Source organism: Seriola aureovittata, chromosome 3 (assembly GCF_021018895.1).
Source record: "Seriola aureovittata isolate HTS-2021-v1 ecotype China chromosome 3, ASM2101889v1, whole genome shotgun sequence".
Lineage (NCBI taxonomy): Eukaryota > Metazoa > Chordata > Actinopteri > Carangiformes > Carangidae > Seriola > Seriola aureovittata.
In genome coordinates, this window is record NC_079366.1 from 16,969,658 (window position 1) to 16,997,614 (window position 27,957).

Below are 27,957 nucleotides of genomic sequence, written 5' to 3' on the forward strand. Positions count from 1 at the left end.
ATACATGAACTTGTGAAAATGGTTTAAATTCTGCAATGTAATAAATAAAACTGTCCCAGTGGAAATCCTTTAATTCACTGCATAACTGTGTGACCACACAACTTTCAAAATAAACAGAAATAAATAATAATCACAAATGCAGTCCTGTGTAAAGCACTATGAATCTATTGGATGACCTCGGTCATGTGACTGTGGTAACCCGGAATCAATCCAAGTTTTTAACCAGTCACAGCCATTCATTCGCTTTAGCTCTTCGCGCATACTGACAGGTAGCTGCGTATGATTATTTGTCTAATTTTAACAATATTAACAACCTTTTTCTATATTGCTAGGTACAATGATAATACCTAAAAACAGATGTCTACTCTGCGGAGTTATTTTTAACCTAACGCGTGTGTCATCACTTTTAACGAGTTTATGACAAGTGTCCTCGCCACCGGCACCCGGCTGCAGTGGCACTCAGTAGCTAGCTAGCTGTAGCGGCTACGGTTTCCTCAGCAGGTTCATAAAACAACCAGCGTTACTGTGGGAGCTAACAGCTGTAATCTTTGACTGTTATAAGACGTCGCTTTGTTAGTTCAAGTCAGTCTCTACGTTGTAGCGCGGCTGACAGTTGTCCGGTCAGCAACACTGCCACCGGCAACTACAGTTAGCTGGCATTTACATTTAGTTAGCCACTTAGCTAACCTATAACAGGGCGTTGGTTTAGATCATTAACTAACACCCAAAAAGTTTTTTATCCTCTGTAATCATTGTCTGTGTTTTTATGTGTCCAATAGGTATAGTCGTTATCTCACAGACAGTTGAATTCCCCCCTCCTCCCCTCCCAGCATGGCTGCAGACTCGATGGAGATTGACGACTCTCTTTACAGGCAAGTCTACCTTTTTCAGCTCTTTTAGGTACTCTCTTATTAATTCACCTGAAACCACAAATCGCGTTACGCAGCAGTCAAGAAAGGAAATGACAGTGCTGTGCTTTATACTGATGTCAATGCAGGTATCGCACTCGGTGCTCGTCACTTTCCTTCCTGGTCTGTCTCAAGTACATTCCCTCACTGATATGCCCTTCTTCCCTTTCTGTCTTTCCAGCCGCCAGCGATATGTGCTGGGAGATAGTGCTATGCACCAGATGGCCCAGTCATCAGTCTTTCTTAGTGGAATGGGAGGACTGGGAATAGAGATAGGTAAGCTAACGCAGCACTGTAAGATATTTAGTTCCATAGCATTCATATATTCTGCACTGCCAACTGTGATTTGAGACTAAGCAACTTGACCTCTGGTTTCACAGCAAAGAATATTGTCCTGGCCGGTGTAAAGGTACGCACTCTCACTAAATATTATGGTTGTCTAGCCCCATGGCAGTATATAAAAATAAATAAATAAATAAGTATATAATTTAATCAGTTGCATCTTGGAAATTGGTCTTCCCAATGTCTTAACTACAGTCTCTGTGTACATGTGTGCTCTGTGTGTACAGGCAGTCACCCTTCATGACACAAAGCAATGTGAAACCTGGGATCTGGGCTCCAACTTCTTTATCCGCAAAGAGGATGTGTTGAGCCAGAGAAAGAGGTAATATACACCACAAAGCTGGACTCTTCCTCTTAACCTCTTATGTAACTCAGACCATGAAATGTCACACAGTCACACTTTGTCCCTAATGTTCACACATCTTCTTCTGTTCTATCTCTGTTGCTTTGTCTGTATCTTACACATTCTCATCCATCCTCAGGGTGGAGGCGGTGTGTCCTCGGGTAGCAGAGTTGAACCCTTACGTTCATGTTGGCTTGTCTTCATGTGCTCTGGATGACAACACTGATCTCAGTTTTCTCAGCAAGTATCAGGTAAAGCATTGCTTCATTGTCATGACCAACCTGTGGCTTCTGGGAAATTTTGAAAGAGTTCCTCTTAGTCACTCAGTAAAATTGTTTTCCTACAGCTGCCCTGGTGACTATAAAACATCCAACCCCTGAAGACATATAATTTCTTTCCAACAGAGACAAAATGTTGTGGTGAAAAAGTTTAAAAATGTTAATAAAAGTTTCTCAAACCGCTTTTGCATTATAAGCCATGTCAAAGCTATGGGTATGGGTAAAATGAGACAACACTACTTTTGTCTCACGTGATGGGAATGCTGCAGTTAAAGGTTAAAAAAATATGAGGGGTCATAACTCAAACCATTTTAGCATTTGATGAAACTTTCAGGCATGGCCTGTCTGCATTACCTGTTTATGAAATGGTCATCGTTGTCATTTTCTTGTAGATTGCACATAACCTTAATTCACAGCTGCATTGTTTTCTTGTCCGGCTGCAGTAACATTTACTGTCTAACTGTCTGCTCTCTCCTGCAGTGTGTGATTCTGACTGAAGCCAGGTTGAGTCTACAGAAAAGAGTAAATGAGTTTTGCCACTCACAACAACCTCCCATCAGAGTAAGTCTACTGTCCCTATTGTGGTTATTATGCATTACAGAGCTACATCAAGTGTTGTACATGTTGAACACACAAACAGTCAAATATTAACCATACCTTTTGCCTGTATATTAACCAAACTGTGTTGCCTTTTGTCCTTGCCAGTTCATTGGCTGTGACACATATGGCATCTGTGTGCGAGTGTTCTGCGATTTTGGAGAGGAATTCGAGGTGTCCGATCCCACAGGAGAAGAGCCCAAGGAGATTTTCATCCAAAGTATCACACAGGTAGTCTTCTATGTCCCATAACCTGTGCCCAAAAATAACAATTCCAACTTTACTTTTAGGAATTTCACACTCATCCTAAATATTTATCTGATTTTCTGTTTAAGTTTGGTCACCACGATTTCTTACTAATATTGAGCTACATTTCTTGAAAGAGTGAGGTGGATTTGCCAGATGTTTCACTATCTTGAAATTGCAGTTTTCTTCTTGTCCTTTGGAAACAGAGTCCACAAGGACTGTGTGTCTACTCTAAACATTTAGCGAATACTCCTTTGACTTTTGCCCCTCCAGGACAGTCCTGGGGTGGTAACCTGCATGGACAACCAACCCCACGGCCTCCAGACAGGCCAGAGTGTTGTCTTCAGAGAGGTCAATGGCATGGTGGAACTCAATGGCACTGCACGACAGGTGTCAGGTATTGCAGATAATGGTTTCAGTACATTAAATGTTTTTACAGAGCTTTTACTGTAAGTTTATATTATAATTGTATAACACCTTAAAACAATACCCAACACATCAGAAAAATAAATAGCATTTATAATATGGTTGTGGTTAATATTTATATCAAGTAAAACAAATACTGTGTTTTTCATAACATTTTACTTTTTTCATGTTTTGAATTATTCCAAGATCACATTTGGTGAGATGTTTTCTGTATAAGATGTAATAGTGTAGAAATCTAATCTAAGCCATGTTTGTCCTTTTCTTTTGTTTGTATATGTGTGTTTTGTTTGAATCTGTGTGGTGTTAGTCCTCTCCCCTCACAGTTTTGCAATAGGAGATACATCCCATCTACAACCACATGCACATGGAGGTTTCTTTGTCCTGGTGAAAACCCCTAAGACATACAAATTTGTAAGTTAACTAGTTGTCATATCAACCACAGATATCACAGTACAAGCTAAAATCAAACATACTTTTCTGAATAAATAAAGTGTTCGTGTGTGTGCCCTTGCATTTATGCATTTATGTATTTCAGGAGACAATAGAGAAACAGTTGTGTGATCCTCAACTCCTGACCCCAGACTTCAGTAAACCAGAGGTGAGTGTTTAAAGCTATTCCTGAGTACAAAATCACAAAGTGAGATTAAAGCTGACTGACCTTACCAAGGTACATCACCAAAAAGCATAAACTATGCAGCATAACCTACCTCCGGGACAGGTTAAGTTTGGACTGGACCAACACTACTAACCAGTTAGCTCTAAGGAATAAATGGAGCATCATACCTTCAGGATTTCAACATGGCCTAAAACACTAACATCACATTATATAAGAAAAATAAAATAAGCACATATGCACATGTGGAGCATCACCTGGCTTCTTAGTTTATTCAACTTCTGTCTGTATTTTTGGGTTAACAGAGCTTTTGGAAAACAATTTTATCCAGGATTGCTAATGTTAGTAATCTTTGTAATCTTTATCTGGTTTCACTGACACAAAGTTTTACTATGTTAACCTTGCTGTGTGCTACAGACTCCAATTCACAAATGCCTTCAGAATTTTTGGTAAGGCACCTATTTCCTCACAATACTTTTATTAAATCTACCCATCAGGCTCCACCACAGATCCACGCAGCCATGTTGGCGCTGGACACCTTCCAGGAGCAACACAGTAGACTTCCCAACATTGGGTAAATACCATATTTCTCTGCTGCTCACTGTCGAGGTCCAATCTGCTGCTTTACCATCTACCAAATATATAATATCATATCCTGGCTGTGGTTTTCGGTGCATGAGGTTGTTCAAATGTGACATGTTCAGTTGTGAGCAGTTTTACTTTGATGCCTTCAGGTGTTTACAGGATGCTGAGGTTTTACTGAAGCTAACTGAGGAAGTGAATGCTACTCTAAGGAACAAAGTGAGTCTTTTTTTTTTTAAAGCTTTTCATTCTCTTGGATCTGCAGAGATGCATACACATCCTCATAACATCTCTGTATTTTTCCTTCTTCCTCTCTCCCTCTCTCCTCCCAGGCTCCTGTGAATGCAGAGTTGGTGCGTTGTCTTTCAAGGACAGCGATGGGAACTCTTCCTCCATTAATAGCAGCTGTAGGAGGCCTAGCTAGCCAGGAAGCTCTTAAAGCCATCACAGGGAAGTTTGCACCACTCCAGCAATGGGTAGGTTACTATATTTGAACTGTTGACCTCCTTTTCAGAATCAAAATTCTGCTTATTGATAGTTCAATAGCTCAGTCTACCCCTTTTCCATTACAGCACAGCTATGGAAAGCCATTAACCTTAATAGTTTTTACATTTTTTAGAAATTTTCCCTTAACTTCATCTCCTCTGTTTGTTATGTCTTTAGTTTTACCTTGATGCCATTGAAGTTGTCAGGCCCCTTCAGTCACTTTCTGCAGAGGAGTTTTTCCCCAGGGGCGATCGGTATGATGGATTACGAGCCTGCATCGGTGAATCAATGTGTCTTGAACTACACAAGCTCAGGGTCTTCATGGTAAGGTTTTTCATCATTTGAAGGTATCTTTTTGCATTGAATTATTTTAGGGTTTATGTCTGAGTAAACCATACAAGATCTTCTCTTCCAGGTCGGCTGTGGTGCCATAGGCTGCGAGATGCTTAAAAACTTTGCCCTACTCGGGGTTGGATTGGCCAAGAGCTCAGGGGAGGTGGACATTCCTTCCTTCCTTGTTTTCTCTCACCTTAATGTATTTCAATAAATTTCATCTCTCAATGATACGAATTTACTGAAACTTAATTATGCTGCATCTGTCTTCCCTCAGGTGTGCATCACAGACCCAGATCTTATAGAAAAGTCAAACCTCAACAGGCAGTTTCTCTTCAGACCACATCACATACAGGTGAATACACATCCTCTTCCTTTTCCAGTTACACTCAGTATTGAATAACTTGAATCACAATCGGTACACCAACCATATCATTCATACCCTTTTTTTTTTTTTTTTTTTTGTCTCTGTCCCAGAAACCGAAGAGTACCACAGCAGCGGAAGCCACTCACGATATCAACCCAGACCTGCATGTGGATGCTCACCTCAACAAGGTGTGTCCGGCTACTGAGAGCATCTACAGTGACTCCTTCTACTCCCGCCTGAACCTCGTGGTCACTGCGCTGGACAACGTGGAAGCCCGGAGATATGTAGACAGGTTGGTGCAAATATGAAAGTGGTACAATCAATACTTTTTAAAGCATTCAAATCATTTTAGTAATTTTCTGTGAGCAGTGTTTTTGATTTGGGTATGCTTATGACATAAATCTAGGAGTTAGGAACATATGTTTGGCCAAGTCCTGATTGTGTTTCTGCATGTATTTTCAGTCGCTGTGTATCCAATCAGAGACCGCTCCTGGACTCTGGCACTATGGGAACTAAAGGACACACAGAAATCATTGTGCCAAATTTGACAGAGTCCTACAATAGCCATGTGAGTGTGTGTGAGACATATGATTCATAGGCACAGACTTTACTGTAAGTACAGTGCTTCTACATGCATCTTTCCCTTGGCTTTCCAGAGAGACCCCCCAGAGGAGGAAATCCCATTCTGCACTCTCAAGTCTTTCCCTTCTGTCATAGAGCACACCATCCAGTGGGCCAGAGACAAGGTCTGCCTGAAGTCTGACAGAATTCCTCTTTCATTTTTCAAGTGATGATCATTTTTATTTTAGAAAGTATCTATCAGTGTACCTGTCCTAATTTTGACTTTTTTCCTCCGGTTTATGTAGTTTGAGAATGCATTTGTCCACAAGCCCTCCGTGTACACCTCTTTCTGGCAGACCCACTCCTCGGCTGAAGTGGTGCTACAGGTAAGACTTGTGTTTTTTTCATTACTTAACATCGCATTTGCCTTAATATACACCAGTAATGTAATACCTCATTGAATAAAACACAGTTTTGAATGATCCTGTGTTTATGTTTGTAGAGGATGCAGAGAGGGGAAAGTCTGGAGGGGTCATTTCAGGTTATTAAGCTGCTAAGCAGACGGCCTAGCCAGTGGGAACAATGCATCACTGTTGCCCGTCTGAAATTTGAAAAGTATTTCAAGAGAAAGGTAATTGATCTCAACCTGAAATTCATATTCATAACTAAGACACTTTATGTATGTGGGTGGTACGATATGTATATGTTATGATATGCATAGTTTGAATGATGTTCTCTTTATGTAGGCCCTACAACTGTTGCACTCTTTCCCCCTGGACACAAGGTTAAAGGATGGAAGTAAGTTTTTATTTAACACATATGTACCTATAAAGTTACCAGCTTATTTCACAGTAATCTAATATGCAAAACAATATATTGCATGACAATATAAAATACATCAAATCAAGATGTATAATGAAAACTTTATTCTCATCTTTAGGTTTGTTTTGGCAGTCCCCAAAAAGACCTCCAGCACCTATTGATTTTGACTTGAAAGACTCTTTGTGAGTGCTGCATTCATTTATATTACAGTTGAAGCCTTTCTTGTATTGTATGTGTCACATATAAGCTTGTCAAACCTTCCTCTATTCCCATCAGGCACTTCACTTTCATTGTCAGCACTGCCCGGCTTTTCGCAGGGATTTATAACATCCCTTACTCAGAAAAGGTAGGACAAGTACGCTCAAGCATACATTCTTTCAAACACACACACACTTACACACCGACTGACTAAACTTTTCCATCTATCAGGATGTCTCCGAGGAGGTGGTGACCAGGATTCTCTCAGATGTCAAGATTCCTGAGTACAGGCCCTCAGAGAAAGTAAGCTTCTCCATTGATCTGCTCTGTGATTTGAGTGTGTAGGAAAAAAAAATCCTAATCTTGTTCATTATTGTGGATCTGTCCCTGTTCCAGTGTATAGAGACGGATGAAACAGTAAAGAAGCCTGATCAGATGAAGATGCCACAAAGCAGTGAAGAGGAGAGGGAAGCCATCACACAGCTGGAGCAGGCCATTGTTGCAGACTGCGTCACACCAGGTGCACAAACAAAGGAAAAAACACTCAAGATGTCCGCTATAATTCAAAGCTGAATATGTAGCTGTACTCGATTGTAAAATTATTATTATATCCTGTGGTAACAACTGGGTGATAATGTCTGTGCTTTCACATGCTCTCTGTAGAGAGCTTACAGATGAGTCCACTGCAGTTTGAAAAGGACGATGACAGCAACGGCCACATGGACTTTGTCGCATCAGCATCTGCTCTCAGAGCGAGGATGTACTCCATCGAGCCAGCTGATAGACTCAAGACCAAACGCATCGCTGGCAAGATCATCCCTGCTATTGCCACGGCAACAGCTGCTGTGGCTGGACTGGTGAGAATAATCACTCAATGTCGATTTCCACCTTGATTTTAAGAACGGCTTTGTATTCAGAATTAGGACCCGATAATTCAGTGAGTATTCGTTCAGACTTTTTGTGTTATTACTTTGATGTACTCAGGTGGCCATCGAGTTGATCAAGGTGGTTGGAGGCTACGAGTTTGAATCTTTCAAAAACTGCTTCTTTAACTTGGCCCTCCCTGTCATGGTGCTCACTGAGCCTGCTCCAGTTAAACAGACACTCATCAGGTAGGGGCGTATGTACACTTAGTCTCACTGTCTCTCACGCTACCTAAAGGTGAGAAAACACCTTTAAACACCACACTTTACTATTATTGCAGCATTGCAGGATCAAACAGAAAGCATCCGTAGCAAGATGGCACCAAGAGCATCTTGTTTTGTTATTACTACAATGCAAAGTAGTGACAGTTCTTTGACATTTTAACCAGGGACAACATCTACTTCTCCATCTGGGACTGTTGGACTATTTATGGCCATGAGGACTTCACCCTCTCTGACTTGATGAATGCAGTGAGGGTGAGAAACATGAATCATATTGTACTGTGTTGTTGTAATAGCAATGCAGATGCAGTTACCACATTGTTGTATTTTCTTTTAGGTTTTTGACAGAATCTTTGTCAAATAACATGTTGATGATTTTTATGTCAGGAAAAGTATGGAATTGAACCTACTATGGTTGTCCATGGTGTGAAGATGCTCTATGTACCTGTGATGCCTGGACATTCAAAGAGACTTAAATTAACGTGAGTGCTTTGCGTAATAACAGATGACCTTTTTCCTGATTTCCTTTCTTTATATTTTTAACTTTGCTGGACCAAAGGTTTTGGTGAAGCATCTCAAATCTGTCAAATCTTGTTTTTCTGCTTTTTTGAACCAACTGGAAATTATTTTTGAAATGATTCATCTGCTGTCTACACTGAACAGATGCACTAAACTCTCTCTTTCTCTCTCTGTAGGATGCAGAAGCTGATCAAGCCATCAGTGGACCGCCGCTACGTCGATCTCACCGTGTCATTTGCTCCGGAGGCAGATGGGGACGAGGACCTCCCTGGTCCTCCTGTCAGGTACTTCTTCACCCGCGATGGAGAGACGCCCTGACACCTTTCTAAATCTCGTCCTCAAACCTCTTGTGTCCTTACTTCCCTTTCATGTAAATTACTGTACCCCAATAGCCTGGGCCAGGGCCAAGAGTTTTCCCTCAGCATGTTACCTGACATGGGCAAAGCTCCTGGCCCCAGCACAAGCCCCCCCCCTGTACTTCATGGAGCAAGAAAAAGCCAGTCCTGGTCCCAGTTTTTCTTGCCTCAGATCTAGCCAGTGGAACACGAGGCTGCTTGAGTAGCACTTAACTGTACCTGTGTACATATATTTTCTCTGTTCTGTTTTCTACTCTGGTGAAACGCACAGCTCCACCTGTGTCGATGCCTTAATTGATTAATAACCTTTTTCTGTTTGTGGCAGTGAGTCTGACTAAAAACAATGTTTACAGAAACCTGCATAATCCTGACATACAGCCCCATTAGTCTAATGTCTGTTTTAAATCTGCCAGGACTGTTGGAGCAGTGAAGTGGATTTGTAGTGTGTAGACATCACATCTTCTTCCTCAGAGTCCTCTCATTGGTTTTGAAAATATTGGCAGCCACAGAATTTGCCGGTAGTTGGTCGTCTCCCCTCATAGCAACAAGTCAAGCCAATATTTGTTGATAAATTTAAAGGTGCAACAGGTCAGTGGACAACGGCGAAATCACCAAAGATACTGATTATCATTGTGTCTGCAGATGATTGTTCTGTTTCTGTCATCACTTTGACTGCCTCATGAAAACACATTTATATCACGGGGTATGGGTTTTACCCAAACATTAAAGGACATCACACACCACTGCGTCTTGATGTGCTTCATCACAGGGTTGATGTCAACTCTTTGGGATAGTTCACTGTCCTATTGACGAGCATCAACGCTTCATAAAAAGCAGCACTTTTATCGCATTGCTTCCCGGTCATTTGACTCAAATGACGCAGCTGATGTGTGGTGAGGTTAAAAATATGGGTAAAACCACCTATTAGTTGTAGCTGCTAGTCTTACCTATCTCATTTAATATTTAGGTAATGACGGCACTGACATCAGTTAACACATTTGGGCAAACAGAATGTTCTTTATTAGATTAAGTAATGGTGTGAGTTCAATGGCTATTTCACACACAGACATGAAACAACTGTTCCAACACCTGGAATTACACTCCTACACTTAAAACACCTTGTTTTTTTTAAAAGAAAAAATCTTTGCTGTTCATGATTTATTTCTTTAATTTGTTTATGGATGTGTGTCCATGGCGTGTATTTATTTGTTACTCATTTGTCACTTTTTTTGTGTCAAACTGAGCCTGTGTTGAGCTCTGTTGAGTCATGGTGCACTGGGTAATTGTTAATCAACACTGAACATGTCATCCTAAAAGTGTTTATCCAGGGGTGTGAATCGCCCTTCTATTTAGTTCCAGTAGAAGGTTGTGAAAAGTGAAATAGTCTTCATTGGCATGTATTGGCAAAAAGGTCAATGTAGTTTTGAATTGAATCACTTAAATCCAACTTTTTATATTGAAGTTATTGAGATCCACTTGAACAGAGCCCACTAACAGGTTATCATCTTCAAAACAATTAAGACTAAACTCACACAAACTGATTCCTCGACCACATTCATTTCTCTGGCCATTGCCAGAGGTGGTGAATTTTTCGCTTTGCACAGAAAATGTCTATCATATTGACGACACTTCTTGTGCAGTGAATGTCATAAATGTAAAACAAAACAGTGTTAATGAGTGACAATGATAATGATGTATGTTCTTGTGACAGACAACTCAACCAATGGTCCAATAAAATGTGAGACTTCAGGATGTCCTCAAGACTAAAGCTGCTCTGAGTGTTTGTTTTAAATACATCACAGTAGAGCTGAAATGATTAGTCGATCAACAGGAAAATAACGGGAAACCATTCTGATAAACAATTCTTTCAATCATTCTTTCAAGCAAAAAGTAGTGAAAAAATGCCAAACTTTCTCCAGTTCCAGTTTCTAACGTGGGAGGATCTGCTGATTTTCACTATATATCACTGTATATCACTGAAGACCGAATATCTTTGGTTTTCCGACTTTTTCCACACGTCTCTGGGAAGTTGTGATGGCCATTTTTACACTATTTTTTACTTGTCATAGATTAAATGATTAATTGGGAAAATAATCAGCACAATAACAGATGATTAAAGTGATTGTTAGTTGCAGCCACAGGCTTTCAAAATAGACTTTTCAATTTATTACATAACAGAACATCACCTTACATAAAATCTCATGTCAAGTATTGAGATATCAATAAATACAATTTGATTTTTTCTTTTACAAAAATGTATAATTTGTGACACTGTACATCATAAAATAGAATTATAAATCCATTCAGTAGTTAATTTAAAGCTCATAGAGCAATCATTCACTGTGGGTTTATTTTATATTTCATCATTGTCAATGTATTGATTAAAAATATTAATTTTTATACAAATTATAGTATTTACATATCATAGAACTTAAAGCAGTAACTACATGGAATTTGATTATGGTATCGAACATTAAAATAGTCACGTTATAGATCCAGATCCTGCAGGTTCCCCCAGCTGGGTCCCACCTTGACTTTGGCCTTAAGCTTTACATAGAGTTTTACTGCGGACTCCATCTCCCTCTTGACTATCTGAGCAACCTGAGAGGGGTTTGGGTGAGAGACAAAAATTATGTATATATAGTGTTTTTCAGACTGTGTTTTCCTGTTTTTCCATGTGTGCCAAAAAATGTGCAGGAAATACAGTGCATTAAAGAAAAAGGCCATGCAAAAATCTTTTTTTTGTTATTGGCATCAGGTTCATTACTAATTGAGTATGGCTCTCTGTTTCTTTTTAGCTTTAAGTGATAGTTATTAATATATATTTCAACCATATATTTTCCTAATAAGGATATTCAGATAAATATCTTCCATATTGGAACTTTTAAGCAGAAAAGTAGACCTACTGAGAAATTGACAAATAATGCTCATACCTGTATGAGATCTTCCTCTGTGGTTTCATAGATAAGTTCATCATGCAGCTGCAGGACAAAGTAGGCTCCTCTCAGCTGAGACGTCCCAGCCCTGCACTGATTCCTGGCTGTATAACGGTGAAACATTCAATGATACAAAGTGATACAGCAGGTAACTGTATGTGATGTTTGATTGGTGAATGAGCGTTGAGTGTGTGTCACCTGAGTGTGTGTGCTGGTGAGACAGTGGAGCAGCAGGAAATGTTTTTCGCAGTTGCTTCTGGATGTTCACAGTAGCAAGTTTGACGATGTCTGCTGCCGAGCCCTGCACGGTCGTGTTCACTGCCTGACGCTCAGCCTGAGTGAGGGACGAAGACAGAAACACACCGATGTTATGAAAAATGAAATTTACATTTCACAGGTTACAAATCAATTCTGTCAAGTTGTGATGGTCTATCAAACTTACATGGGCTTTGATGTGCGTATTGGTGTTAGTGATTCCAGGTAGGTATCTCCTACGGCCCATCAGAGTCTGAACATAGCCGCTCTTTATACAATTCTTCACTGTTTCTTTAAGAAAAGCATTAATCCCTGAAACAAAAGAAGACAGGACATGGAAGTTAAATGTCTTTTGGGTGGAAATGTAACAACTTATGCGGCCACTAATTCAATTGTTCTGTCCGCTATCTGTTTAAATATTTGTGGAAAACTTTACATGTATATATACTCACAATTTTGATATCATCAGAAAAACTAAATATCAACAAAAAAAAACAAACAGGATATGATAAGACATTCCTAACAATTAGTTGTATAATTCTAGCAGAAATGGAAATGTGTATACCTTTGTATCTGGCCTTGAAGCTCTCTATGTAGCAGGCCGCATCATTCTCCTCCACTCCCATTTGCTCCCCCAAAGACTTGGCTCCCATCCCGTAGATAATGCCATAGCAAATCTGCAAAGAGTTACATACATGGACACACTGGTCAGCTTCCCAATGAAAAGGCACGTATGTCCATGTCATTGTCTGTTTCCTGCATCGCTGTACCTGTTTTGCCTGTTGTCTGAGGTTGTCGTTCACACTCTCTGGGTCGACACTTTTCCACTCAGCAGCGATGCAACGAAACACGTCTGCTCCTCCATTCAGCACCTGGTGAGCGCGCAGAGGCTTCATCATTTCTTTACCTGTTTTTTAATGTTTGATATACAATATTCTTTTATTGCTATTCATTCATATCTATAAGCCACTGACCTGTAGAAGTCGCTGATCTTTGGACAGGTGAGCCAATATTCTCAACTCCAGCTGGGAATAATCAGCTGCTAATATCATCCCACCTGCAGTACAGTGCGAAAAGACAGGGCAACAGTCTGAGACAAAGTTATAGACAGAGAAAGTGATCACCCACACAAAACAAGTGTCTCATCACAGTAACCTGAAAAGGGTACAAAGGCATGTCTCATGCTGACGGAGAAGGCTGGGCCTTGTTCTGCAGCTCCAGCTGTAACTGAGGGAACCACAGAACGTCTCTTCTTTCTGCAACAGAAGAGTAAAAGCATTATGACAAATCATCTAGTCCTAACAATCCTACTAGTTAGTGTAACTTCAAATACAGATGTAGTGTTTACATGCATCAACTCAAAGGTAGAATACTTTATAATAACAATAATAATAATAACTAGAAAATTCCAGGGAAATTTTGAGTGCCACGGGGGCTACTGCCGGGATGAGTACATGATTTATTTCCAGTGTTCAAAAGTCACCCTGATCATACTCTGGTTTTGAGAAATGTCTTGATATAAAAGACTCTGATGTCAAACAATGTCACATCCCTCCATCATGTATTATGTGGGAAATATCTCATATTCTGTGTTGCTTTTTTTAATAAAACAAGAGGCAACATGTCTTCAAACTGGCATTTAAAGGGTTAAAATCCTGAAAACTAATAAACATTTGGTAGGTTTGAGCAGAACTGAAGTGGTTTAAGAGATTTATGCAAAAAAAGCAGAAAAAAATATTGATATATGATGATTTTATAGCATTTTCTTTGTGTGTCCTTTTTTGGACTCGAGGAACCCCAGAGGGTACAAAATGTGTTACCAGTGTATAATAGACCTGTAACAGTAACTGACATTAGATTTTAAAAATGTCAAAAAAGACACTTTCTTGCAGAAATCTATACCTTCAGCTGTAACACAGCCAAAATGATCAGCAAATCAAAAAAGAAAAGTGAAGAAAATGTCCAAAAAAGGACAGAGGGACCCCTGAGGGTTAATAAATCCCATGAACCGCTATTTAAATGACCACTATTATGTTTTTTTCTGTGCTAAATTTAACATTACAGGGGAGGAGAGCAACGCGACTAGAAGTGACAGCGAGAGAGGGCTAGTAGCTTCTCCTCTCCTCTGTCTCAGCGGAGACCGTCACAACTTCATTCACTCTTTTAACAAAACAAAAAAAAAGCAACGAAGGAAGCAGTAAATGGACTTACATATTTAAGGCCTAACTAAATGTAATTTAAGACCTAACATGTGGCTAATGTAAAGCTAGCAGAGCTTGGAGAGTTGGTTATCTGGTTGCTAGGCGCACGCACGCACGCACACAGGTCAGGAGCTGCCGTTGCCATGGCAATGTGAAAATCTGCCCAGAATTTGGCTTTGGCTACATGGCTTCAAACAACAGCAAATTATGAGAAAACCGTTACTTCTTTTCATAAACCGAAAAGACCGTGCCAGACACTGAAGCCAGAAGTTTCTACAGTCTCTATTTTATTCAGATATTCCTTAAAATTAGTGAGTAAGCTCAGTGCGAAGACAGAGTGAGATTCTTTTGAAAAAAAAAGACGATTACATTAGGTGTCAATGAGAGTGAGACAGGTATTGCTGCCGGACTCGGCACCCCCGTTTAAATTTTGTGCAGACCCTGCCTGTCAAAGTTACATTTTATGAATCCCAACAACTATGTCTACATTTTCAGAAAGAATTATTTGTCTCCTTTTTGCGGTTTGGCCGCGAGCGCGAATTAAAAATAAAAATAAAGGTTATTTTTTACTGCTTCACGCACTCTAGCCAACTGACGCTTTCACTCTAACTTTGAAGAAAAAGTGATTTGCACTCCTCCTTTGAGTGCTCACAGTTTGAAAAGTTTACATGTTATGTAAAAACAGTTCCTGTCTTTTTGAGAGAGCAGAAGTTTTCATCCGTTTTATAGTTTGAATCACATTTCTACATGCAGGTATGAGAGAGCTGGGTGACTCAGAAAAAAGGTGCAATTTTGTAGAAAAAAGGTGGGTTTCTAAAGAAAATTCCAATGCATTTCTAATGCATTATTTATTCCCAGTTTTTTGGGAATAACTTTGGGAAAAATTGGAATTTTAACACCAAAAGTCATAGCACCCCTTTCGGGATCAAGACGCACGTTTTGATGTATATATTACCGGGGTTTTCTCAAAGCTGCGGGACGAGTTACGCGCCGAAATTTGGCGGAAGAATAATAAACCCGAAACAGAATATTAATAGATGCTCCGCCCCGAGGCACTCCTCTCAGCTATTCTAGCTGTAGAGGAGTGCCTCGGAGCTGAGCACCCGTGGCACTAACAAGTAAAATAATATTGGAGTATTTATATAGACTAAAAGTGCAGCTAAATTCACTTAATTTCATTGTGAAGTAGATTAGATATTAGTTATTAGATATTTATCCACTAGAGTGGGACATTATGAGTGAGGTGGTTATGATTGGAACAACAGTTAATTTATATTGTTTAATGATATTAAACATTTTGCATTTTACTGTGTCCCAACCCTCCGCTTTGAGAACCACCGGCTCATACGGTCATACCTACCCTGCTTTGGTGGTCATTTGGCCGTTTTGTGAGGGAGGGCTCTCCCCCACCACTGTGGGCATGTAGATCTCAAAGTCTTTGGGGACATTCTGTATGTTGGGCTCAGTGAAGCTCACTCTACCTAACAACAGAATGAGCTCGGTCACTGCATGCAGTATGTTTACTTCAAATGAGATTATATTGCACGACAGTATGAATTTACCGATAACATCAAGGTGCGGCTACATGAAATACATTACATACGGTAAGAACAGGTGAGTGTAGTATCACCTTGTACCTGTGTATGTGTGTGTTTTACCTGTGGCTGTGTGTGTCTGGGCGATTGGGTATATTCTTTCCATGGCCAGTGTAGGGTGGTGTTGCTTCTCCCTCTGCAGGGGGAACACCACTTTAGTCAAGGCGTTAGTGATCCGTCTCCACTCCAGAATCACACCTGGCAACGGGTGCATGGGGCAAAGTTTCTCCAGCACGTCCTGCCAACATTATTTCAATTTCAGTTTAAACATAGTGGATATTTCACCTCCAGTGAGATATAAAAACTGTAATTATTGGATTGCAGCAAAGTAGTTTTACCTTGGTGGTACTGAACTGTTTTCCGAGCCGTACTCTGCCACCACCTCTCCTGGTATAGCCCAGAGTCTTCTTACTTTTTGATCCCCCCACATCACCATTTGGAGGCAGGTGGAGCTCCAAGAACAACACCTAGCAGATACAGGTTTAGAGAACTGTAACTATGACTAAATTTGGAATTTGGCTCAAAAACATGGCTGGGATAGTGAAGGAGATGCATAGAACCTGAGCAATGTCGTCGATACTGGTGAGGGAGAAGCTGTGTCCAGCCAGGTTGTACGCCTGAGATTCCAGCGCTGTGAGTTTGGCCTGCATTACATGTTTTTGTCTCTCACACTCTCTAACACTGAAGCCCAATCCATTCAATTCCAAAAGAGCCAAACATACCTGGGATGGCATCTCAACGCTCCTGAATAAATCTGACACATGCATACAAAACATTAAACACGGTTCTTCCTGCTGCTACAATACTACACGACTGACTGATTGTGCACTCTTTTTTTTACCAAGCATGCCGTCTTTCTCCAGCAGGCTGGTGAGATGGTTCATGACAGCGTGTACAAGCACACTCTTGGTCGCTGCCCTGACACGAGGACAGTGTGCATGCGCATTCCCAAGTCCATCCAGCAGAGGTAATTCTTCAGGACAGTAGACGGTCACCATGTTGGGTAGAGTCCTCTCGTCACTGCCAGGGTCCACCAGCCAGCACGCCACCTACGGTAAACATTAAAGAAAGAGAGTTATTTTGCTGCAGGTTCAAGTTTGTTTCTCATATTTTATCAAAACAGAGGTTTTTAGGAAGATCATTTTAAAAAGGATTTTGCCATTAATATTATCCGTGTGTATGTTTGTCTGTGTTGAATGTTCTTGTATTTTGTTTATTATAATCTCATGTCACTTGTTGCTGTATGCACACTGAGTACAAAGATGGATAAAGATGTAACTGTGTGCACCTACCTTGGGGTCTTCACAGCTGCCCTCCAAGCTGATGCCACAGCTCAGGACTAGCGTCTTGTACACTTGGATAATGTCATACGTGACAATCACACCCCCTTTAAGACCAGCCAATGGCCTGCTCAGACAGGCCTTCATCTGCCCCAGCCTCTCACTTACTGGCAAATCACCATCCAGTGGAGGAGGAGCCAGACTGGCGCTCAAGCCTGAGGGTGAAAAGACGAGCTGAATTAGTATTTTCTTTTTCGATTGTGTGCTTGCAAGTGTGTATGTGTGTATGTGTGTGTGTGTGTGTGTGTGTGTGTGTGTGTGTGTGTGTGTGTATACCTTTGCTCTGCTTTTGCTGCAGAGATATGTAGTATGCATCTCTTGCTCCCCAGCAAACAGACAGTCCAATCAACACCAGTCCATCACTGTCTCTTACTGGAAAACCATCAGTCCTGTTGAGCTTCTGATGAGCTGTTGAGGCTGCACAGATAACACATGCATGGGTGAGGAGACTGCATTCATCATGCATCACGTTTTACTGTAGGTTCAAGTCACTTCTGTGGTTACCTCTCGTGTGTTTCCCTCCTATCTCCCCCTCAGGCTGCTGTCTGTGCTCCCTCCTTTCACAGGCCAAAGCCAGAGAGTACCGTTCCTTTGTTTTCCACTCCTTAATGAAAGTGTCGAAGAGGCGCCTCTCACTTGCCACATCTACAATGGAGAAGGTCCCAGAGTTGCTGGAACAGAGTGATGAATCCTGGGACAGCTGAAGAGTGAAGCCTTCGTCAGTCACGGGCGATTCAGTATCAGAGGGAGGTTTCGGCCGGGGAGAGGACGGAGAAGCACAGTGTCGAGGAGGTTTGGTTTTTGAACTTGAGCATGGAACAGACTTCGGCTCTGATTCAGGTAGAGTCTTTGGATGCCTCAGCTGGTGTTTGCGGCTCCAATCAGGCATAGAATCAGGCTGTTCAGTGTCGGCAGCCTCTGATAGATGATTACTGTTTCCTGGGTGAGATTTACGACATTTTGGGGCAGTTGATTTACGTGGAGGAAGTGTTGAGGGAGTTGACTGGTTAAGTGGCCGGGTAGTGAGGGGCGACTGGACCGAGGAGGTGGTCAGTTTTACTCTGGGTGTGACAGGTGGCGTTTCTGGGGTGGGGGGAATAAGGTCACCAGCGGATCCGGGCCTCTCTCTTACATTCTCAGTGTCACGTGTTGGGGGTTGTTCTGGTTGAGAGTCACTCTCGGCAGCAGCAGATTGCACATTTACCTTTCCCCTTTTTCTGCTCACTTGCATTAAAGTCTGAGGTAGATCTGGAGCATCCACTGTGTTTGCAGCAGCAGTGTGTGTAGTGTGTGTTTGAGTAGCTGTGTGGCCTGTTGTAGTGTTGTGCCAGGACTGGTCAGACATACTAGGCCAACGGTCAAAGATCTCTTGTAAACCGGGGCTGCAATGAACAGTACTTTGAGGCGCATTATCTGGCAATAGAACATTCATTTTTGCTTCCTTTTCCTCCTCGACCTGATTTCCACTTTCACCCTCTTCGTTTATCCTTCCCTGTCTCCCACCTGGTTTATTCTTATTTTGAGCATTAGGGAACTGCTTAGCTGTGTCCTTGTCACGCTCATTCGGAGTTACAATGCAAACAGGCTGTGGCTGTATCTGACAGGGTTCAGAAGGTGAATTTGACAGCCGTTCCTCAGGCAGAGCATGGTCTGCGTTGGGTTGCTGTGCTTGACAATGGCGGGCTTCTTGCTCGTGTCGCGTTCTCTCTGAATGTCTGAGCAAGCTCTGCCTCTCCAGAAAATGCTCGCCCACAAACAGCGAGTCACCCCACTCTGACAGGTTGAAGGAGGATTCGCCCCATTGGATCGCCTCCTGCTTTTCTGCATCCTGGTTGGCAAGAAGCTCACTGCGTCTTCGATCCTGGGTTGATGGGAGATTGCACTCAGATTCCTCTTCATCAGACTGATCAAGGATCTGTTGTGGGCTCAGACCAGCGAGCAGAGAGCTGTCGTACAGGCTGTCGAACAGGAAGCTACTGCTTCTGTTAAGGCTCTCAGAAGCAACCTGATTGGCATCGAGGGCTTCATTATCATCACCGCCGCCTTCGTTTTTGTCTTCATCCACGTTATCACCACCACGGGGACCAGGGGAAACCTGTGAAAACAGCAGTGTATCATTAAAGAGGCAAATCATTTGATTATACAGTATTTCTTATTTGCAATCCATGCATAATTGATGTTTCTGGTCAGTCACCTGGTGGCTGGTGTTAAGGATGAGCTCCATCTGGCTATCTGTGAGAGATATATTGAATCTAGGACAGGCATTGTGTGGGGCAGGTCCATTTTTCCCCTCATCTGTGTCGTCTTCCCGCTCTATGCCTGTGTCTACCATTTCCCCCTCTTTTATCTCTTCTGTTTCTACCACCTGATTCATTCCTCCATCATTCCAGTCTCTGTCTTGGTATGTCTGTTGAACAATGATTCTTTCGGTCTGAGTGTCCAATTCAAAGCTGTCACCAAAACTCTCTTCTCCCTTTTTAATGTCTCCCCCAGCTTCTTCATCTCTCTCATCTCCTGTGTACAGCTCGGGAGATGAGAACGTATCTACCCCTCTGTCCTCTATCCTTCTTCGCTTGGCTTCAGGAGAGTATAAGGGAACTGAGGCAGGAGAAACAGATGGAAGGGAATTTAATGTGTCTGCATTTGTAGGAGCAGAAACTGTTGCTCCCAGGTGGGATGCCTGTGCACTCGCTACACTGTCTTGTAGACATTTATCAGTTTGTATCGAGTGCAGGACTTTGCTTAGGGCTCGTGAGTGCTTCAGTCTACCTGGCTGCACAGGTGAGGCAGCAACCTCTTTGTTACCATTTCCTTTTAAAGTCCTTGTGGAAACACTTTGTTGTTGTTCTACCCGGGGCATCAGGGCTCTGAAGCGTGGGGGCGGCATTGGAGGAGGTGAGGGCTGAGGATGTGGCGGTGATTGAGGCAGAGGGCTGGATACAATCTCAGCCAGTTCCTGTGTCAGGCTCCTTTCAGGATGGGGCCGTTTGGCTTGTTGACCCCCTGGTCTAGCTGAGGCTGTTCTGTCACTTTTCTCGACTCCTTTCTCCTCTGATTTTTTGCGCTCTTCCCTTTCTTTCTCTGACCAATTTTTTGTTTCATTTGCCATGGACAGCTTTTTATTTGTCTCTGTCATCTCTGTTTCTTTGCCACTTTCCACTGGCACCTCATTATCTGTTTGTGCGATTTCTGGGTCAGCCCTGTCTTCCTTTCTGTGCACCTCCAAATTTTTTCCCCCTTCCTTCTCAACAGGTCTGGACTTTCCTTGCTCTCTCCTGGCATCACCGTCTGGTTTATCCTTTTTTCTTTCAGCCACCATTTTCTCACTCTTATATTCCTCCTCACCCTCCTCTCTATGTCTGTCAGTAACTCTGCCCTTGCTTTTCTTGAGCCTGTCTCCCTCTTGGTGGTCTCTAGTGTTTTCTGTCTGTGCTTCAGGTGAACTGAGATATGAGACGGATGAGGTTTCTGTGTCGCTGCTATGACCGTTGTCACAGCTGTTCACAGCAGGAGCCCCGGGAGGAAGTGTTGTTGGGTCCCACTGAACTCCTAGCCGGGCCAGGTCTTCCTGTAGGAGCAGCCTTGCCTCAGAAACTATTTCAGTGGCTGCTTCCTGTTCCGTCAGGGCCCGTCCACCGGTCACCCAGACACAGCGAAGACTCCGTCTCTCAGCTGCCTCCATCTCACTCTCATCCACCGCACGTTTAGAGCTGAGGACAGACAGTGCACCATTGACATTACATTTGGGCTCATGTTTCAGGGAGATTAGGTTAGTCTAAGTGACGTTTAAAGGACTGTGCCTGCTTCTATCTCTTTGACTTCTTCAAAACAGAGGAAGTTGATGTATATTTAATAGTAAAAAGGGTATTTATTTATGAGTATATATTAGATTGTTTATATACTTGATATATTCAATGTAATTCAGTCTCTGTAGCCCTCAGTTCATTGGGTTCTTCTTGAATTGTTCATTGTTATGATATAATTATCGCCCAGGATGGGTCGGATGGTTAACCGTGCCTCTCATCATAGAGCCCATCAACCTACTTTTTAATATTTCCAACATTCTGACCTTTCAATAAGATGGTATATTTTACTAAGTATTAAGGGGTCTGGTTTTTAGTCACAACACATGCATTTATATCTTACGGGAACATACACACACCTACCTCTTGAATGGGACTGCGTTTCTTAAGGCTTTCTCCACATCAGTCACAGTAGCCCTGGCTAGTTCAGCAACAGTACAGAGCCCTTGTGCGTAGAGTGCTCTGGCTCGTGTTGCATTCAAGAGTGAAACCCTGACCAGGTCGACCAGCTCCCTCTGGACTCCAAAGCTCAGCCTGGTCTGGTACTGAGACAACAGCAGCTCCATGTTGTGCCAGCCCAGACGTTTGCAGAACACCGTTACCATACCTGAGGGATAGCAGAAAATCACTAAGTGTTTCTGGAAGCTGCACAACTGAGCATGTGATTTAAACTCATTTAATAACTAATGTCTTGCTTTTTGGCTCTAGTTCTCTTTCTTACTGTGTCTGCATCAGTCACTAATAATAGGCATCATCATTTATATGATATAGATTGAAATCCAGACAAACACATTTAAGCATATGCCCACTGAGTCTATATTACACTAGTACCTCGTGAACCTTCTCACAGTAACATGATGCAAGAAGCGTGAGCACTTATGAATGATGGATGCATGGCTCTTAAGAAAGCATATAGGTGCTGAAACATCAGCTAATGCAATGAAGTCTGTATACACATCATTCTAAAGTGCTCCTGCTTCTTCATGCATCAGGTTACTCAGCAACACTCCTAAGCATGTACCTGCATAGGTAGAAGCAGACTGCTGCAGAGACTGTAACTGTCCACGATTGCAGTTGTATTTAGATGCCACTGTTCCCAAAGGCACCTCGTTCACCAGATCCTGTAGTACAAGCGTGGTGAAAAACCTGGAGAGTGATAACAATGAAATGATGGAAAGTTAAAAGCCCCATGTGATCCAAACATTTCTTAAACTTTATTTGTTCTTGTTTGTTCTAAGGGCCACAGTGTTGTACTGAGTACAAATAGCTTGTGTAACTAACATAAATGCGTCCTTTACCGTTTATGAATTGCCATCTGTCTACGCTGCTTTTCTGTCTTGGCAACAAGTTTGCTGCTGACAGACCGTGCGAGAAATCCTTCCTGGACGCCCACCATCTCTGCCACTCTCTTCATCGATGATGAGAGCTGTTCCCACAGACAGAAGAACTGATACCAGTCTATGGTAGTCCACTCTGCGTACAACGGGGTGATCTGAGGAGAGTTTCGACAGAGAATTTCGTATTACTATGCTTGTGAGGACTGGTCTGGATTTTGTAAGTTTGAGGAGGAGACCTTTTTTCGTGAAAAGCTAGAATTAAGATTTAGTTAGGGTTCAGGGAAAACAGGAGGTGAATAAAGTTGACAGAAAACCATTGTTGTTGTTGTTGTTGTTGTTATAATGCAAGATATGTGCATGTGTACCAGGTAGAGAATGTGCAAATCATTTTCCAGTACAAAGCCCTTCATGGCACGCTGGAGGTCTGCAAATATTCCCAGAGCCTCAGGAGGGGAGAGGGAGGAGGACAAGGTGGCAGCACCAAGCTGAGTGGGACAGTACCGTTCCTCTGGATCTGCAGAGACATCACAGGATACACAGTAGTTATAGTAATATACATATTACATAATAAGATAGCACTGTGCCAAATGTGGCAGTACCTTGTCCGTCCTTCTGGATGCTAATAAATTCATTCTCCATCAGCCATTCGACACAGGCCTCAATAGCCCCTTTGTTGTTGGGCTCATTTGATTTGTGTTTGCTTTCACATTTCATGCTGGCAGCCAGTAGAGAGCAGGAAGCATACAACCTCACATCCTGTGGAGTGCTGGCAACACCTCCGACAATGATCTGTGATTTGGGATAATATGAATTAGAGGCAGGAAACAATTTATTTCATGGGGCAGGGATTGTTTTTTGTCACTGTGAGTAAACAAACACAACACAACTATTCTATAAGCAGGAAATTACCTACATCCAGACTGTAGTTCATTTCTGCATGTTTATTTAAATGTCAATCATACCTCCAGGATGGCTCTCAGCATGCTAGTGGTGACACCTTCCCCTTCCCTTCTCACCAGGCAACTGTTGATTGGCTGAAGAGCACCGTTAAGGAGACTAATACCTTTCTGACGCTCTGCCTCCTTACAAACCAACACACTTTCACCTGGAACAACAAAATGACATGATACCAAGGAAGAGAACTGTTTTTGATTAAGTTTTCAAATGATACAAGCTCAATCATTCATATGAGACTGCTGATCATGTTTTTCATCTTCTCCCCATCTCTTTACCATTTTCTTTGTCCCCTTCCTCACTCCATACCTGTAGTGTCTACTCCTTTTCTCCCTGCTCGTCCAGCCATCTGTTTGTACGTGAGTGGGTCCAACAAGTGTCCGTTGAAGGTAGGGGTTCGAATGATGACCCTGCGGGCAGGGAGGTTAACTCCTGAAGAGAGAGTGGAGGTGGCAGCCAGGACTCTGACCATGCCTTGACGAAAAGCTCCCTCCAACACATCGCGTTCATCAAATGTTAGACCTACACGGAAAGTATGAAACATAGACAACCTCCATCTTGTTGACACAGAGGATAACAAGGATCCTAACATTCAGTCCACAGTTTGTTGTGGTTAAGGGGTTATGCGAGGGTACTCACCTGCATGGTGGAAGGCCACCCCCCACGGCACAGTTCGCTGGAGGATGGGGTCTAGCCCAGCAGGAGTTCGTCTCAGCTGGGCTATAACGTCCACTAGTGCCTCCTGATTCAGACACACTGGCTGTGGGTCGGTGTTACCTTGACGATCGGAAAGACAAACACCACAGTCTAAACTTAACACACTGCAACATAAGCTATCTTTAAAATAAGTAACAGTTTTTTTTACATCACCTCACTATTAAATGCAATATGTGCTGATGTTGACTTTGTTTTATTTGAATACATTTTCAAATTTCACAAACCAGTACGTCTGAGGTTGTAGAATTCTCTAGCGATACTATCAGCCAGTTTCTCACACCAGTTCTTCGAGGGGCAGAACAGCAGCACAGAGTGGCCATCTCTCACTGTCTCATAACACAAGCTCACTATGTGGTCGTCATCACCCTTTTAAGCAGAAAAGATTATAGCACGAGATTATATTACTGCTGATGAGAAAGTAGGCATCAGTCATGATTACACACACATTGGATGATCTCTCTATCTATATTACCTTTATGTTGAGCACAGGACTGAACGGCCGGACCACAGAGAGGCTCTTGTCATAGATGTTGCAGCCCACTTTGAGATGCTCCTGCAGGGGTACAGGTCTGTAGTCTGTCTGGTAAAGCTCTGCACCTAACCAGCTGGCCAGGAGGGAGAGGTTAGGCAAGGTGGCACTCATACCTATTATCTGTACACCATCAGACAGAGACCTGTAGAGAGAAATGTAAAAAACAGACTTACTAACTTATTAACAGGATTTTTGAAACACTGCACATCAAGACAAAGGTATAGATAGACGAACAGACCCTGTGGTGCTCTGCTTCTGTGCTATGTAGCGGATTTTGGTTAAGAGCAGCTCTAGCAGATATCCTCTTCCAGAATCCCCTACCATGTGCAACTCATCCACCACCACCATACCTAGTAGCACAAAAAAAAACACACTTTCAAAAATTATTTTCTCAATAAAATGTCAGAAAATAGTGAAAAATACAAATCACACTTCCCAAGAACTCAAGATGAAGTTTACAAAATTACTTGTTTGGTCCCAGTCCCACATCCAGAGATACTCAAGTTACAGTTTTATAACTCCAAGAGAGAAGAGCAAATCCTCACCCTTCAGAAACTCGGAAATTTAAATGACTAGAACGATTAATTGATTATCAAAACATCTGTGTACCTGTTTTTTTTGGCTTTACACATAATTACAACAAATGTATTACCTAGTAGACCCATACTGTCTTCTTCAATGAGTCTGTTAATCAGAGAGTTGGCTTTTTCTATGGTGCAAACAGCCACATCCAGCGCTGTGAACCCCCCTGCAGCTGAAGTGCTGCCCATATATCCCTCCACACGAACTCCTGCCTCTTCAAATACACTCTACAGGTGCAGAGACACAAGTCTGTTAGATGGAGATAGGCAGGCATGCGCGCGCACACACACACACACACACACACACACACACACACACACACACACACACACACACACACACACACACACACACACACACACTCACTCACTCACTCACTCACTCACTCACTCACTCACTCACTCACTCACTCACTCACTCACTCACTCACTCACTCACTCACTCACTCACTCACTCACTCACTCACTCACTCACTCACTCACTCACTCACTCACTCACTCACTCACTCACTCACTCACTCACTCACTCACTCACTCACTCACTCACTCACTCACTCACTCACTCACTCACTCACTCACTCACTCCATAACAACTTCATTGTATCCTTCTGCCCACTTCCCTCTCACCTGAAGATAGTGCATCTTCTCTTTGGCCACAGAGACAAAAGGCAAAATGAAAAGAGCTTTTCTTTTGGTCTCCAACACACGCTTCAACATCAGCAGCTCTGACACCAGAGTTTTTCCAGCACTGGTGGGGGCTGAAAAATAGGGAAAATAAAAGTTGAAAAGGAGCTACAACAGAGGAATAAAAGAAAAAATGTTGTAAAAATGAAACTTGTAAAATTGACAATGATTGACTCCTTGACTCACTTTCTTGTTATATTCATTTTCTTACCAGAGTATACCAGGTTACATCCCTGCAGCACCTGTCCAACAGTGAGGCACTGAGCCTGCCACTCAAACATGTGAGTCACTCCGTGTTTCTGGTAGCGTTCCAGGACAGGTTTTGGCAAACCCCAACTGGATAACAGCAGCTTTTCAGCTTGCTCCAAGGGAGCACATAAGGCAATGCCTACAGTAGAGCACACATAACATACTCCTTTTACATATGGCATTAAATCAGACTGGAGGCAGTGGAACAGGGTCTATACTGGGGACACTATTTAATTTAAAATATAAATGTATTTCAGTTAAAATCAGACTGAGTATACATGGACATGACACAAAAGTTCAGAGAAGGTGTGAACATTTGTTGCTCAATAACTCATACAGAAATAAGAACAAAGGGAACAAAATATCAGCCTAGGGGAAGGTTTAATGACTGCGCTTAATATACTTCACCTGGCTGAGGTAAAGTGTCACTAAGAGAACTGAGCTCTAATCCAGTGGGGACTGTGAGCACAGAGTTGGACTGATTCTGAAATGACTGCTGGAGCTTGGCCCTCTTCATGGCAGCTGCGAGACGTGTGGGGCTGAAAAGGATATAGTCTCTGCGTGCATCAAGAGGTGGGTCAGCATTTTTACTTGATCCACTTTCCTCTTTGCCAAGAGGAGAACCCTTTGTTCCGGATGAACACTTCTGCCTGCTGAAACACAGAGAGAAAGAGAAGCATTTGGTCACAGAAAAGTACAGAAGATTAATGAAACAAAAGAAAAACTAGGCAATAATGTGGAAGTTCAGACTCACTTGTTGGAGCTGCCGGCTTGCTGACTGGTTTTTATTTCTTGACATGGTGGCTCTTTAATGCAGCCGCTTTCTGGATCCCTCTCCGCACGCTCCGCTTTCTCCGAATCCTCGCTGAAGAGAAGCTTCTGAGCGAGGTCTTTGCAGTCGGCTGTCCACCCTGGTCTCTTACCATCACTGCTAAGCCAACAGACTCTCTCCTGGGTGCTGGGGGCTCGGTGGGCTCCTCGGCCTGTGGCTTGAGCAGGTGCTCTGTCACTCTCCCTCTTATTGTGTGGAATTGTTGCATGAGACCGTGGCAAAGGGACAAAGGCAGCTGATGATACTGCTGGCTTTTCCTGTGTGTCTCTGTTTACTGTCGGTAGACAAGCATTGTTAGCTGCAGGCTTTACAGGGTCGACAGCATCCAGCACCTGCAGCATCTCTTCATCAAGAGCTAATGTGGATTCTCCCAGCGGGAACACTGCTCCTCCACCCTAAGACGAATAAGAAAACAGTACAGGTCATTTGTGATCAATCTTATGAGTGGAAGAGAAAAAAAGAGTTAACAAAAACTGTCTTTCATGCCGTCTCACTCACCATGAGGCTGTCTCTGCTTATTTTTTCTGATCTGTTAGTTTTGTCTGACAGATAACGGGTTTTCTGCAACAGTCCATCTTCATCCAGTGGCTCAGCAGGAGCTTGAAAACTGTGCTCAGACAAAAATGTACGTTCATTACGGGTAAAACTGCTGTTCACAAATAGATATGTTAAAAAGATTTGAAGAGGTCTCCTGGAAAAAGGAATCTGGTCATAATTCTTCTAAATCAGCCAGCATTATAATTGAAGTGACACTTAAACTTACCTTTTTTTCTTCTTGATCTGGTGCTGCCCCATGTAGCTTTTCTGTCTCAGAGGAGG

The 27,957-nt window shown here is 42.4% G+C and overlaps 2 protein-coding genes across 2 annotated transcripts; one reads left to right on the plus strand and one right to left on the minus strand.

The window, feature by feature from the left end:
* The first annotated feature begins 229 nt into the window (after positions 1-229).
* On the plus strand, positions 230-10,890 carry uba6 (ubiquitin like modifier activating enzyme 6). The gene is made up of 32 exons (XM_056371300.1): positions 230-269; positions 780-872; positions 1,090-1,184; positions 1,289-1,317; positions 1,478-1,572; positions 1,733-1,844; positions 2,352-2,432; positions 2,577-2,699; positions 2,988-3,111; positions 3,448-3,551; positions 3,676-3,738; positions 4,251-4,327; positions 4,488-4,554; positions 4,668-4,811; positions 4,999-5,145; positions 5,237-5,317; positions 5,432-5,509; positions 5,632-5,813; positions 5,984-6,089; positions 6,178-6,267; positions 6,388-6,468; positions 6,585-6,713; positions 6,829-6,880; positions 7,023-7,086; positions 7,181-7,250; positions 7,334-7,405; positions 7,499-7,622; positions 7,766-7,959; positions 8,087-8,214; positions 8,415-8,502; positions 8,635-8,729; positions 8,943-10,890. Exons 2-32 carry the CDS (start codon positions 832-834, stop codon positions 9,082-9,084), a joined length of 3,078 nt encoding a protein of 1,025 aa, XP_056227275.1. The 5' UTR covers positions 230-269; positions 780-831; the 3' UTR covers positions 9,085-10,890.
* Positions 10,891-11,023: 133 nt separating this feature from the next.
* On the minus strand, positions 11,024-27,933 carry polq (polymerase (DNA directed), theta). Its single transcript, XM_056366783.1, has 35 exons — positions 27,902-27,933; positions 27,637-27,745; positions 27,061-27,533; positions 26,715-26,959; positions 26,269-26,445; positions 26,001-26,131; positions 25,445-25,601; positions 25,031-25,142; positions 24,733-24,934; positions 24,491-24,626; positions 24,183-24,350; positions 23,853-24,065; positions 23,552-23,694; positions 23,189-23,378; positions 22,955-23,097; positions 22,551-22,744; positions 22,274-22,398; positions 21,616-21,859; positions 19,644-21,159; positions 17,954-19,544; positions 17,726-17,857; positions 17,402-17,604; positions 16,951-17,158; positions 16,670-16,863; positions 16,448-16,576; positions 16,173-16,347; positions 15,875-15,995; positions 13,469-13,569; positions 13,288-13,370; positions 13,084-13,185; positions 12,879-12,990; positions 12,501-12,625; positions 12,257-12,392; positions 12,056-12,162; positions 11,024-11,723 (listed from the first exon to the last, which is right to left on the minus strand). Exons 1-35 carry the CDS (start codon positions 27,931-27,933, stop codon positions 11,610-11,612), a joined length of 8,343 nt encoding a protein of 2,780 aa, XP_056222758.1. The 3' UTR covers positions 11,024-11,609.
* Between the last annotated feature and the right edge of the window lie 24 nt (positions 27,934-27,957).